The sequence below is a fragment of the Cheilinus undulatus genome, linkage group 18, assembly GCF_018320785.1.
Source record: "Cheilinus undulatus linkage group 18, ASM1832078v1, whole genome shotgun sequence".
Classification (NCBI taxonomy): domain Eukaryota; kingdom Metazoa; phylum Chordata; class Actinopteri; order Labriformes; family Labridae; genus Cheilinus; species Cheilinus undulatus.
Window position 1 is genome coordinate 11,964,162 of NC_054882.1, and position 15,496 is coordinate 11,979,657.

At 42.6% G+C, this 15,496-nt stretch overlaps 1 protein-coding gene across 6 annotated transcripts in view; it reads right to left on the reverse strand.

The window, feature by feature from the left end:
* The window catches only part of LOC121525847 (DNA (cytosine-5)-methyltransferase 3A-like), a 52,071-nt gene extending 41,102 nt beyond the window's left edge, over positions 1-10,969 (reverse strand). For all 6 annotated transcript variants that reach the window (XM_041812017.1, XM_041812016.1, XM_041812015.1 and 3 more), the window contains exons 1-4: positions 10,844-10,969; positions 9,469-9,653; positions 4,029-4,136; positions 497-857 (exon numbers count right to left, since the gene is read on the reverse strand). In XM_041812017.1, the coding sequence (XP_041667951.1) occupies positions 497-857; positions 4,029-4,136; positions 9,469-9,549 (550 nt within the window). In that variant the 5' untranslated portion in view covers positions 9,550-9,653; positions 10,844-10,969. The remainder of the gene's footprint in view (positions 1-496; positions 858-4,028; positions 4,137-9,468; positions 9,654-10,843) is intronic.
* Between the last annotated feature and the right edge of the window lie 4,527 nt (positions 10,970-15,496).

Below are 15,496 nucleotides of genomic sequence, written 5' to 3' on the forward strand. Positions count from 1 at the left end.
GAACTGTGCTACTCTTAAAAACAAGATTTCTAATCTCAGTGACTTTTCTTCAAGTTAATTAAAGCTTAAATAAAAACATTTAAAAAGCTAGGATTTGATCGCATGATCCACATTGCTCCTTAAAGTGTCAAACTGTGTTAATACTGGCACCAGTATTTCCAGAGGTTATTCAGACGTTGAAGTCCTGGGTTAGGGTTCGGTCTATGACACTCAGCTCCTTTCCCGCGTCATTTCCCACACTCTCTTCCTGGATTCTGCCTCTTTCCTCCACCCTCTCTAAATAAAGGTGTTTAAAACTATAATCATTTTAAAATAAAGCTGTAAATATCCATGTGTTCCTGTCACTCTATTGCATCACTTTGAGCCTGCTCTCAGCCTGACATCCATTTACACTTCATTACTCAACAGCTTGTCACATGCACACAGCCTTTTCATGCCAGATCCAAGGAGATCAAAGATATCTGAGCTGAAAAAAAAAAAAAAAAAAAAAACTCACATTTTGTTGGACGCTCCAGTTTCCGCCTCCCTCTTTTCTTGCGTGGTGGTGGCGTCAGACAGTCGTCCTTGTCTTTCTCGGCGTCCTGCTCGTCCCAGCTGGGCAGGAATCCGTTCTCCTGGGGTGGGCTCAGGATCAGGCTCTGACCCGTGGAGCTGTCTGCTGCCCGGCAGGAGGAAGGCTCTCTGGGGATTCCGTTCTCCACTTCCCTCTTCTCCTGTTTGGGGAAGCAGTCTTCAGATGTCCTGTCCCTGTGCCCGCCCACATCTCCATTGTGGACCTGTGCCATGGACGGCCTACCCAGCCCTGCAAAGCTGTTCCCCACACTCAGGCTGCCTCTGAGAGAGCCACAGCTCTCCACCTGCAGGAAGGGAGGATGAAGCATTAAGATCCAGGCAGTCTATCAGCTGTAGGGTGGATTACAGCTGCAGAGTGTTAACAGTATGACCACACACATATGGCCTATCTGTGGTTATAAAGAAGAATGTTAGAGTCTGAGCTTGAAAGTATAACATATCTATGGATATAGAGAAGTATGTTAGAGTCTGAGCGTGCATGTATAATATATCCATGGATATAGAGTAGTATGTTAGAGTCTGAGAGTGCATGTATGACATATCTATGGATATAGAACAGTAAACAGAACCACTGAGATCATCCAGCACACCTAAAAAGGTCCTTCTAGTGAGAAACAATCAGCCAATCAGAGCCAAAATCAGGTCTCTGTTGTTTCTACTAAAGAAAATGTGAATTAAAGCAGTCCTCCCTTAATGTTAGACAAGCTTAATTTCATCAGCTCCATCTGGACCCAATCAAACACTCTGTTTCCCTTCTTCACCTATTAGTGGGTGAATTATTTCCCATCCAGCTCTGTTAACTCCAGTTATTAACTTCAGAGGTGGACTAGTAAATCTGTAGGCAGTCATTAACTGATAGCAAGAAGGGGATTACACTCAAGTTCATCAGGTACACGGCCAAGCTTCCTGTAGTGGAGCATTCAACATTACAGCAGCAGGGAAAAATTTGAAGAATGTTGGCAGTTTGACAGTCAGTCCAGCTCCAAACGCCCAGTCCAACTATTTTAGAGGAGTGAATTCACTGAGCGAGCTCACGTTACAGCGTTTAAACCTTCTTTAACTAAAAAAAAGCCTTTTTAGTTTAACCCAGAAAACAACCTGATCTGCCTAAAAATAGTCTAAAAAGCCACATTCTCAGACAGTCCCATTACTGGGTCACCAGGACCAGAAAGTGGAGCATGTCTTGCGAGATCAGACTGTCAAACCTGATGAGAGCAGCAGTGAAGCTTTCATCCCTGCAGGTAAAACAGAAACAGCTACAACATGTAAAACAGCCTGAGGGAGCATCCGTCCTTCAGTAGATGGTATTTAACAAACACAAAAGCCTGATGTAGTCCAGTTCTACTGAGCTGAATATAAAAACACAGATTAGAAAAGGCTCTACTGTGACCCACAGACCTATAAATTTCTCTTTAGTCAATGGATGTTAAATAAACCTGGGTTTAAGTGATATTGTCAGGTGAAAATGCCACAGTAACATGAGGCTGGTTTAAGAATTCCTCTGAATGACTTTATCTCTGGACTAAAACTAAAGAACAGTAAATTCTCTGTACTGAGACAGAGAGGAGAACACTCATAAATCAGAGAGTCCATGAATGAGAACAGCTCAGTGTTATGAATATTCTGACTCATTTAGGACCAGAGAGAGTCAGACACGCTCTCAGCCAATACCGCACCCAGAAACTGTAAACACTACTTGAGCTAACACAATTACACAACATTAGCTACCCAGTGAACTACATGTGGCCCCTGACAGAGGTCAGAGGTCACCGTGGGTAAATGAGACGGCTCAGACAGGCAGACAGAGGTCACAGTAAAACATTGACTGTTGTTAAACTGCTGCAGGACTGGGACTGAAACAGATCATTGATCATGTGATCAGGTTTTACTCTACTGTCAACAATGCATTTAGTTCTATTATCAAAGAAGATCATCATAAATAAAACTGATCTATCTATCTATCTATCTATCTATCTATCTATCTATCTATCTATCTATCTATCTATCCTTCTTTTGTTCTATCCTATGTAGACTAAACCCTCCACATGAGTTCGAATGAAAATCTGAAATCGTTGTTAAAATTTCCTAAAGATCAGTTCAGCCTCAGGAGGATGTGGGACAGACAGCTCTTGTTCCAGTTTAATCATTCACCAGAGTTCCAGTTAGTCTAGTCAATCCTGCTCCATCATCCAATAAGAACATTATTTTACAATTAAAGGGAATTTAGATTAAATTGCATTATGTCCTTTTGCAATTTTCAAATCATAGGGTGTAATAATTCTAGTTTAATACTATTTTTTTGTAGCAGATATTTTATTTTCTACACATCCTGCAAACATTCAAGTGTCAGTTTCTTTTAAATTTGTCATACAGGTGCATGTGAATAAATCAGATACCATCAAAAAGTGGATTTATTTCAGCAAGTTTTGTAAGCACAAAATACAGTTTTTGTTAGTTTTTGTTTTATTTCTAAAGCTTAGTTTTTATTTAGTTACAGTTAACTAAAAGGATTTTTAAATTTTTAGTTTTTGTGATTTAGTTAGTTTTAGTTAACTATAATAACCTTGGAGAGGGTAGGTGCCAAGTCCTGCTGGAATATTGAACCAGCATTTCCATAAAGCAGCTCAGCAGGGGGGAAGAATACAGTGCTCTAAAACTATCTAAAAATATTTATTTTGATGATATTCTAATTTAGTGACATGGGCCTGTATTTCCCTTATTTTTATTGATGTTTTTCTTGAAAAATGACAATTAAAAAAAGATAATTCCTTCAAAACAACAATGCAGTAAGATAATCCCCCTTAAGTGTTCCTAATTTAACCAACTAATATGACAGCCTAGAATGGTTGTTGAAAAATACAGAAGATGAGGAAATGAAAAAATAACTGCATATGAAATCTCAGTAGTGGAGGAGATCATTTTTCTAAATTACTTTAGCCCCAGTCCCGAACTCTAAAACCAAGGTTCTTATTGGAGGTCAGGGGAGTCTGACCTGCCCCCTGCTCTCCCATCATTAGATCCATACCCCTCCATGCCATAGTTAACCAGCAGAGATGATCAAACCTTGCTGTCTTTTCTGGTTTTATCCAACCTTTCATGTTCTCCACACCCTGATTGTCTTCCAGAAGAGACCGTCTGCTAACGTTCCTACTGGTCTCCATATTTCCATGATTAATCACAGCTTGTTCTCTTCAGTGACAGCATGTTTTCTGCTATCTGGATCTGGGCTTGTTTTATTCTCAGCATACTGTAGCCAAACCCAATCACAGCAGCACTCTGAGACTGACACAGAGCTGGTTCTCAAAGACCTGGAGGTTCTGCTACGGTCGCAGACTCTGGAAAACTTTGGATTGTAAAGTTAAAGTCAGAAGAGAATCTGGGTCTAACCGAGAATCTGTTTGCATGAGTATGAGTGGATGAATCATTAAATACTGACATGCTGGATTAACACTCACCGGGAAATGTTTGCGCTTTCTTCCAGGCTTGCTAACTTTAAATGAGGCACTGCTTTTAGGTGGTTTCTCCTCAGTCATCAGGTCCATGTCCAGGATTGTGCTTTCACCCTGTTGGCATAAAAAAACACCATAAGCTCAGAAATTAGATTTTAGTTTTAACAAGAGGAGCACTCTACAGTCCCCATAGAACACATTTTAGTCCTAGATAAAGCCCTAGGATTTTAGCTCCTATAGTAATAGTCTGACCCTGCAGCAGTGATATCAGATCTACACTAAAACACTTGAACACATGGGGAGGGGGTGGGGGTGGGGCTGCAGTGGGCCCTTGAGTGGACAATGACACAGATAGAAAGTGAATGGCACGTTCCTTTGAACTTCGCCGAAGTGAAAGCCTCACGGACGCTGCGCTGACCTTCCACAGACAATCCCCCTCTTGACACCGTTACAAAGACGTGGACTGGCCCCTGCTCACCCTCCCTTTGATTAATAAAAACTGTCTCCCCCAGGAACAAAGCCCCAAATCTGCCACCACCAAGGGCCCCTGTGGCTGATGGGAGAAAAGATGATCCTAATGTAGATGCTCTGAGTTCTATATTGACTGAATAGGACCACCAGCACCAGGTCTGAATGCAAATGAGATGGCAGGGCCGTCATTGACAGCTGGGGGGGGGCTATTAAATTCCTTCAGTGTTGAATGTAATTCCAAATGAGCGCTCACTCTGAGGTCTTCTGTAGCACCGCCCTCTGCTACAAAGGACGACAACAGACTTGCTTTTGAATGACTTTTCTTCTACTCAGCATAAAGCATCCTGTTCAATGACTTCTCATTGTGATGATGGTAAAGTCACATGATTTTAGACTTTTGTGACTAATAAAGTTATTATTATTATTATAACCTGCATTACAAACCTGTCTGAAACCCCCACCAGCAGTCAGAGAACTGAGCAGAGTCTGTGTCTCCTGCATGTACATTCACTCTACAGGTGCTGCTGCTGTCACAGATACACCAGCATGAAGCTGGAAGGAGATTCTCAGTTACAAGAGGCCTCTGAGTGTATTCCCTCAGTCAGCAGCTCCTTGTCCTATTAATACACAGTGGGTTAACTCTGGACCAGCTGACCATTTATGCTAAAGCTCTAGCTGAGAACTACGGTAAGCTTTGGTTTAATGAGGTGTAAAACTAGCCACACTCAGGATGACTAAGATAACTTAGTCATTAGACATCATTGAGCGTCTCTTAATGAAGATAGGTGTTCACCTGTCGTCCCTTTTTCCCTTCTTCCATGTGTAAGGTTCACCAGACATCATATAAAAACGCGAAGAATTTATTAGGTCTACTGTACTTTTTTTAGTTAAAGAAAATCAATAAGACATATGTAAGACAGGTATCACATCTGATTAATGCAACAGCAGGTAACTCCTGAAAATCCTTTCTGGCACTTTTTTGTGCATAAGACTAAAGTTTTTTAAATCTGTTTTTGAGGTAGAAAAACTCCTGATAAGGTCCTTATGGATCACAATAAAAGTTCTAACCTTTTCCTCCTCATCCATCAGCTTTACATTAAAGGCAAAAAAACACTAACCACTCTTAAAAACTTTGGACTTGTGCCGGCGTGGAGCCCTTCAGACTACGTGGTAAATAACTGAAAAGATGGAGGAGGTTTATAGACTCTAGCAGGATTTCAAAGGTCAGACCATGTTTCATCCTGAGAGTTTGCTGCTGAAATGGAATAAATCCATCAACCATTAGTGTCTCAGGCTAATAACCTGGTCATCTTAGAGAAATGGATGTGACCAGAGGAGGCGATGCTGTGATTCATGAATATGAGGTTATAATTGATAAACATTGATTAGCATAGATGGATGTGATCAGAGGAGGTGATGCTGTGATTTAAGACCATGAGGTTACAATTGATTTATGTCACCAGCAGAAATCATCACAGAATATTTAAGAGTGAACTGCAGGATTAGAAATGCAGCTGTTGACCACCAGGCTTTAACATCTCATTGCAAATGTCCGTGCTTTTCTGAGAGAACGTGTTTTGCAGATGGCGTCCGTTCATTGTGCGATTATTAATAGAGAGCCTGGTGCTTCAGTTTTTCCTGACAGGGACAATTTGCATAGATAATAGCACATTTGAGTGCAGCCTGGTGTGCAGACTCATTTGGGAACCACTTACATGGATGACACAATTCAGTGGTGCCTGCAGGAACAGCGAACACAACATCATCCAATCCCCAACATCATCATCCAGTCCCCACCCCGAGAGCTCGGCACAGCCATGGAAATAAGACGCCATTTTCACACACAGCTTCACCCTAATATTTTCAGAAAAAAATACAACTAAGAAACCTGAAATAGGATTTGTTGTTGCCTGGGGTGAACCCCTCTACATTGTCAATATCTCTACTACTGTTTCCGTCTGGATAGCTGGTTATTTAAGGCAATGCCTGTTGCCAGGCAACAGGACTAAGGGCAGCTCTGTGTAATGGGAACGTAGAGTAAGAGGACAAACGTACCCCCCCCCCCCCCCCCCAATCCCCCATCCCCCAGTATAAGAGCTGTCGAGCCATTCCAGCTCCAGCTAAGCTTTCACCAGCCAACGCCCACGTCACACCACCATCAAAGCAGCAAAAGACTGAGAATACAGCTGCATGCCACTACAGCCTCTTGGTGATGCTGCGTGTCACCACAGTCTCCTCACTGATGCTGCGTGTCACTACAGCCTCATCAGGGATGCTGCATGTCCCTACAGCCTCCTCAAGGATTCTGCATGTCACTTCAGCCTCCTCAGTGTTGCTGCATATCACTACAGCCTCCTTGGTGATGCTGCATGTTGCTACAGTGTCCTCAGTGATGCTGCATGTCACTTTAGCTTCCTCAGTAGTGCTGCATGTCATACTGCCTCCTCAGTGTTGCTGCATTCAGCTACAGCCTCCTTAGTGTTGCTGCATGTGACAACAGCGTCCATAGTGATGCCGAATGTCACCACAGCCTCCACAGTGATGCTGCGTGTCGCTACAGCCTTGTAGCTGATGCTGCATGTCACTGCAGCCTCCACAGTGATACTTCCTGTCACGACAGACACCTAAGTGATGCTGCATGTCACTACACCCTCCTCAGTGATGCTGCATCTCACTACAGCCTGCTCAGTGATGCTGCATGTCGCTACACCGTCGTCAGTGATGCTGCATGTCACCACAGCCTTCTCACTGATGCTGCATGCCATTGCAGCCTCCCAAGTATGCTTCACGTCACTACACCCTTCTCTGTGATGATGCAGGTCACGACAGACACCTCAATGTTGCTGCATGTCGCTACAGCCTCCTAAGTGATGCTGCTTCTCACTACAGTCTCCTGAGTCATGTTGCATGGCACTACAACCTCTTCCGTGATGCTTGAGCTCACTATGGCTTCCTCAGTTATTCTGCACATCACCAAAGCCTCCTTAGCGATGCTTCATCTCACTATAGCCACTTCAGTAGTGCTGCATGTCACTTCACTCTCTTCAGTGATGTTGAATGTAACTAGATTCTTCTCAATAAAAATGCATATTACCGCAGCCTCCTGACTGATGCTTATGTCACAACACTTCACAATGTTGCTGCATTCAGCTACAGCCTCATCAGTGTTGCTGCATGTCACTGCAGCCATAACAGTGTTGATGCTTCTGACTAGAGCCTCCTTAGTGATGCTGCAGGTCATTACAGCCTCCTTATTGTTGTTTCATGTCACTATAGCCTCTTCAATGATGGCTTATGTCACTTCAGCCTCCTCTGTGACGCTGCAAGTCACTGCAGCCTCCTAAATGATGCCTCATGTCACTACAGTCTCCTCACTGATGCTGCATGTCACTAAAGCCTCCTGACTGGTGCTGCATTTAGTTCAAGTCTCCTCATGTTAGCAGCATGTCACTACAGCCACCTTTGTGATGCTGCATGTCACTACAGCCTCATCAGTGATGCTACATCTCACTACAGTCTCTTTGGTGATGCTGCATGCTGCCACAGCCTCCTCAGAAGAGCTGCATGTCATTACAGCCACCTCAAAGTTGCTGCATCTCACTACAGCCTCCTCAGTGATGCTATATGTCACTACATCCTCCTTGGTGATGCTGAATGTCACTACATCCTCCTTGGTGATGCTGAATGTCACTACATCCTCCTTGGTGATGCTGCATCTCACTACAGCCTCCTCAGTCATACTGCATGTCCCTACACCATCCTTGGTAGTGCTGTGGTATATTACAGTCTCTTTGGTGATGCTGCATGTCACTTCAGCCTCCTCAGTGATGCTGAATGTCACTACATCCTCTTTGGTGATGCTGCATCTCACTACAGCCTCCTTAGTGATGCTACATGTCACTACATCCTACTCGGTGATGCTGCATGTTGCTCCAGCCTCCTCAGTCAAACTGTATGTCACTACACCATCCTTAGTAGTGCTGCATTTCACTACAGCTACCTCAATGATGCTGCATCTCACTACAGCCTCTTTGGTGATGCTGCATGTTGCTACATCATCCTTAGCGAAGCTGCAGGTCACTAGTCTCCTCAGTCGTGTTGCTACATGTTTCTAATGCCTCCTCAGTGATCCTACATGTCACTAGTCTCCTCAGTCATATTGATACATGTTTCTTAAGCCTGCTCAGTGATCCTGCGTGTCACTAGTCTCCTCAGTCGTGTTGCTACATATTTCTAAAGCCTGCTCAGTGATGCTTCACGGCACAACAACCTCTTCAGTGGTGTTGAATGTCACTCTAGCCTCCTCAGAGATGCTGCATGTCACTACAGCTTCCTCAGTGATGCTGAAAGTCACTTCAGCCTCCTCAGAGATGCTGCATGTCACTCCAGCCTCCTCAGTGATGCTGCATCTCACTTCAGCCTCCTCAGTGATGCTGTATCTCACTTCAGCCTTCTCAGTGATGCTGCATCTCACTAAAGCCTGCTCACTGATGCTGCAGCTACACAGGCACACTGATTTTGATGTATCTGCATCACAGGGGGTGACAGCACTCCACATGTTGTTTGGTTCATCAGTAAGATCACTCTCTTTTCTCAATAAACAGAAGGGATGAATGTGACAGAGGCAACTATACTCAGTCCTTGGACTGTAGAGTTCAATGAGGCTGTTGGATTAACTCCATTCAGAAAAATGAGAGAGCGGTATGTTGTTTCTTTACATACCAATTTCCTGCTATTGTAAGGTTCCACTAGGGTACAGTCACAGTAGTTATTTTCCTTGCACACATGCACTCTGTTAAGTTGTTTTAGGGAAATACGGAGAAGGATTTCTGCATCAGTTAGCCCTTTCCTTTTAAATCTGCTCTGGTGAGTTGCAGGCCATCAGAATAACTGTATACTACAGTACTGGACAGTATCATCAAAATGAAACAGCATCTAGGTTTCTATTTGAATGTAGTTCACATTTGATTCTTACCGTTCTGTTTCCTGGAGAGTCGGTGTAGTCTGAGCCTTTGAATGCAGTGGTGTTTGGGTTGGTGACAGTGTTGGACGGCATGGTTGAGGGGTCTTATGGGTAATGTATGATGATGGAGGTGTAGATGAGGTTAGATCAACTCAAAGGAACAGAAAAAAAGAATGAGAGATGATCCCTCCTCTCTCCTGGAAAATAAGAGAGATAACGATAATCAATACATCTATATGATGATCAATATAATCAATACATCTATATGAAAATCAATATGATAATATGTTTATATTAATCAATGTCTATATTATAATCAATATATATGAAAATCAACATGATTGTATGATAACCAATATTTTTGTATGATAAGTAATATGATTATATGAAACATTAAATATATCTATTTGATAATAAATATGATTATATGATAATCAATATTTCTATATGATAATCAGTCCACATCAGTAAATGTAAAATAAATCTAAAGTCTATATGTAATTGAACCAGATTCAGACTCTCTCTCCTCCTATCAGCGCTCCTTTGTTGGTTCTCCTCCTGTATAGGGAGGCTGCTATAGGATACTGTATGGCTTCTACCGCCTATAGGGCCCGGACCACATGGATGTCTCAGAGTACAGTAGTAATGGCTGCTGATGTCCGTAAAATGATGCAGAATAAAACAGGATGCTAAGACTGTTTGACAGCTTACTTCGGTTATTAAAATTTCATTTTCACCTGACGTGTCTGGGTTAAAGTTACTCCAACAGACATGCGCAGAGCTGGTCAGCAGTTCGAGAATAAAAGCTTTATTTTGTCCTCTAAACCAGATTGATGACAGCCAGTCCTAGTCTAAATTTAGAGGATTTTACTCTTTAACCTGACTCTATTAAAGAGTTAACCGGAACAATCATTTATTAAATGTCATCCTCCTGCACGCCACGCGCTCATTACCGACCCGTTAACCCGTTACAATGTTTCAATGCTAACCCGTTAAACCAACGTTAAATCGGGGTTAAACCAGCATTAAACCGGTCTAATGTAAAGTTTGGACCTGGTTCCAGGGAGGAAGTCTGCAGTGTGACCCAGGGGATGAGGCTCTAACAGGCCACAGCCACTAAAACAGGACCAATCTGCTCTAAACCAGACTAAGTCCATCTACCAGGATCCTGGTCTCATCTGTAATAGTAGTCCGGATCAAGTGCACATCTCCATGTCGGACCAGCACATCTGCAAAAACCTAAATCGGTATTTCTCCGTCTCCACCGAGCCCTTCCGCTCTCTATGCTCTAGGTTTAACAGAAAGGTTCTCTTCCTGATCATGATCCTGGTTTAAACGGACCCATTTTAAAGCCACGAAAAAGCATGTATCGCTGCGTGTTCGTTACCCGATTCTCCCAAGTCCCAGGCCTGACCCTTTTTGTCTCGCTTCTCCCGGAGCCTCCTTCCTCTTCTCTCCCCGTCCTCCACCTCCCCAGCCGGCCAGCTCTCTTCCAGATGCACCGCTCTCTCTGCAGGAGCCCGCAGACCGGGGCCGGGGCCGCGCGGTCCTAGAGCCCGCCGGTAGTGTGGGTGGGTGAAACTGAGATAAATAATGAGTTAATATAGGGCCAATAAAACTAAAACAATCATAAGATATTTCACATCGACATCAATGATATATAGGGCCAATAAAACGAAAACAATCATGAGATATTTAATATCGATATCAATGATATATAGGGTCAGTAAAACAATACCGATACTGAAAAATTTAATATCAATATCAAGTTAATGTAGGGCCAGTAAAACAATACTGATACTGAGATATTTAATATCAATATCAAGTTACTGTAGGGCCAGTTAAACAGTACAGATACTGAGATATGTAATATCAATATCAAGTAAATTTATGGCCAATATTGATACTGAAATATTTAATATCAATGTCAAGTTAGTGTAGGGCCAGTAAAACAATGGCAATACTGAGATATTTAATATCAATATCAAGTTAGTGTAGGGCCAGTAAAACAATACTGATACTGAGATATGTAATATCAATATCAAGTTAATGTAGGGCCAGTAAAACAATACTGATACTGAGATATTTAATATCAATATCAAGTTAGTGTAAGGCCAGTAAAACAATACTGATACTGAGATATGTAATATCAATGTCAAGTTAATGTAGGGCCAGTAAAACAATATTGATACTGAGATATTTAATATCAATATCAAGTTAGTGTAGGGCCAGTAAAACAATACTGATACTGAGATATGTAATATCAATATCAAGTAAATTTATGGCCAATATTGATACTGAAATATTTAATATCAATGTCAAGTAAATAAAGGGCCAATACGAACAATACAATACTGACACATTTAATATTGATATCAAGTAAATAAAGAGCCAATAAAACAATACCAATACTGAGATGTTTCATATCGATATCAAGTAAATAAAGCCGTTTTCTATACCACATATCCCATTCGGGGTCACGGGGGGGCTGGAGCCTACCCCAGCTGTCATTGGGCAAGAGATGGGGTATACCCTGGACTGGTCGCCTGTCAGTCACAGGGCTGACATATAGAGACGGACAACCAGGCACACTCACACTCACAATTAACTAAGAGCCACCAATTAACCCTATTAGTATGTTTTGGTGGTGGGAGGAAGCCACAGTACCTGGAGAGAACCCATGCATGCACAGGGAGAACATGCAAACTCTGCACAGAAAAGCCCTGCCTGGGAAGTGAACCAGGGACCTTCTTGCTGTGAGACAACAGTGCTAACCCCTGCGCCGCCGTGCAGCTCAGGCTGAAATCAATACTGAGATATTTGATATCGATATCAAGTGAATATAGCATTGAATGGTAGTTATTACAGCCAAGCTCATTGGGTCAGAGAGGCTGAAACACATTTAAATTAGTCCTCTTTCTCTATTAAGACCCTGGTTAGTCAGCCATGTTTCCCTCATAAATCCCCTATTCAGATTTTGGGTGACATTAATGCAACTGTTACAGCTCTGATCAAGTTTAATTTCGCAGTAATATAACATATAAAGTATACAAAGATCAAACTACACCATTCCTATTTATTATCAATGAGCAGACACAAGTAGAGGAGAAGCCTCAGATAAGGCCCAATAGGTGTCTGATATGATTAATCAACAAGGCTCTATAGTGATCTATAAATGACCCAAAATCAGTGCATCTGTTCTAAAGGGAAACTCCAGCTGATGGTTAAACTGCAAATTTCTTCTGAGGAGTAAACTGTACCTGAAGAACCCACTGAACTGATCCAGGGCTAATTATGCAGAGACAGACAACAGAGCTGGAACTGAATACTGATGTACAGTTTTTCACTCTGAGCCTTTAACCAGAAGACCTCAGTGCTTTTATTTTAACATAATTATCCATCTGAAGCTCCTCTGTGATCAAACTGTCATGTTTCACCTGGGAACAATCTGAGAGACACTGGAGCTCTCCAAGTACCTCTGTGGTTCTCCTAACTGTCCTCATAAGAGAGTTGGGACATCTCTCGTATTATCAACTCTACCTTTGGATAGATTATGGATAAGTGGACTATCACACCTGTATGCATATGTCATGATTAAATAAGGGTCACCTTAAATGTTTGGACTTACCTTACATTAAAATGTGCATTAAATAAATATATTCTATTTAGAAATATGTTAAAATATGTGATTCTCGAGTCAGTAATTTTCCACCCCAGTGTGTAAATATTTAAAGAAACAGACCCCAAATACAATTAAATTACACTAGAATTAGACTATGCAAACAGAAACCAAATGAGGCGTTCCATTTGAACGTTCTGTATTTATGAGCCCCGTGGTGACTGGGGGCCCCTAAAGAGCCATGTGATTACCTGATGCCTCAGGCCAGTTTAGAGACCTTATGTAAGGAAACATGTGCTCCAGTAGTTTTGTTCTAATCAGTCTAAACCATTGACTCAGTCAGACTGTCAGAGTTTTACACTTAGCTGTGTTCAGGCTTTTGTTGTGGCAACATTTTGATATTTCTCTAAAGATCTATTCACACAGGACTAGGATTATCTAGAGACCTCTGGACTAGGATTATCTAGAGACCTCTGGACGAGGATTACCGAGAGATCTGGGGACTAGTAATTCTTTGAGACCACTAGACTAGGATAAAGTAGAGATATCTGGACTAGTAATACTTTGAGACATCTGGACTAGGATTACCTAGACCTCTGGACTAGGATTACCGAGAGATCTGGGGACTAGTAATTCTTTGAGACCACTGGACTAGGATTACTTAGAGACCTCTTGACTAGTAATACTTTGAGACCTCTGGATTAGGATTACCCAGAGACCTCTGGACTGGTGCTACCTAAAGACCTCTGGACTAGTGCTAACTAGAGACCTCGGGACTAGTGCTATGTAGAGATCTCTGGACTACTGCTATGTAGAGCTCTCCGGACTAGTGCTATGTAGAGACCTCTGGACTAGGATTCCCTAGAGATCTCTGGACTAGTGAGATCTCTGGACTAGTGCTACTTAGAGATCTCTGGACTAGTGCTACCCTAGAGACCTCTGGACTGGTATTACCTAGAGACCTCTGGACTAGGATTATCTAGAGATCTCTGCAATAGGATTGCCTTGAGACCTCTTGACTATGATAACCTAGAGACCTAAGGACTAGTATCAAATAGAGATCTCTGGACTAGGATTACCGAAAGACCTCTGGACGAGAATTACCTGGAGACCTTTGGACTAGGATTACCTAGAGATCTCTGGACTAGTAATACTTTGAGACCTCTGGACTAGGATTACCTAGAGATCTCTGGACTAGTGCTACCTAGGGATCTTTGGACTAGTGCTGCATAGAGATCTCTGGACTAGTGCTACCCAGAGACCTCTGGACTAGTGCTACCTAGAGACCTCTGGACAAGTGCTACCTAGAGACCTCTGGACTAGTGCTACCTAGAGATCTCTGGACTAGTGCTACCTAGAGACCTCTGGACTAGTGCTACCCAGAGACCTCTGGACTGGTGCTACCTAGAGATCTCTGGACTAGTGTTACCTAGAGACCTCTGGACTAGTGCTACCCATAGACCTCTGGACTAGTGCTACCTAGAGATCTCTGGACAAGTGCTACCTAGAGACCTCTGGACTAGTGCTGCATGAGACCTCTGGACAAGTGCTACATAGAGACCTCCGGACTAGTGCTACCTAGAGATCTCTGGACTAGTGCTACCTAGAGACCTCTAGACTAATGCTACCTAGAGATCTCTGGACTAGTGCTACATAGAGACCTCTAGACTAATGCTACCTAGAGACCTCTGGACTAGTGTTACCTAGAGATCTCTGGACTAGTGCTAACTAGAGACCGCTGGACAGGTGCTACCCAGAGATCTCTGGGCTAGTGCGACCTAGAGACCTCTAGACTAATGCTACCTAGAGACCTCTTGACAAGTGTTACCAAGAGACCTCTGGACTAGGATTCCCTAGAGACCTAAGGACTAGTATTACCTAGAGACCTCTGGACTATGATTACATAGAGACCTAAGGACTAGTATCACATAGAGACCCCTGGACTAGTTATACCTAGACCTCTGAACTAGGATGACATACAGACCTCTGGATTTTTTAGATATATTTGGTCGGTTTCTGCCTCTGTACTCTGATAATTGCACATATTTGGTTGGTTGCTGCCTCAGGGACTCTGATAATCGTAGATATTTGGCATTTATTGTCACAGACGTAGAAGTTTGTTTCTCCTCTCATACTCCCTCATCCTTTTCTCTCTAAGGAAGTGCTACATCAACACATCCATCTTCTTTCCACTTTCTAGAGTGCAGCAAGAACAAGTTATCAAATCTCTGATCAGTCCTTCTATTAACCCTCCATTAGTCTGTCATTGCACACTGCATTTATCCCTCACACAGCCACTAGGTGGAGACAATGAGTTGTCCCAGGCTGACAGAAGTGCTGTAGTCTCTGTGAACATCTTTAGAGAGGAATTGTGCTTCACTGATGTGGAACCAGTAGTCTCCTGTTTCTAATAGAGTCAGT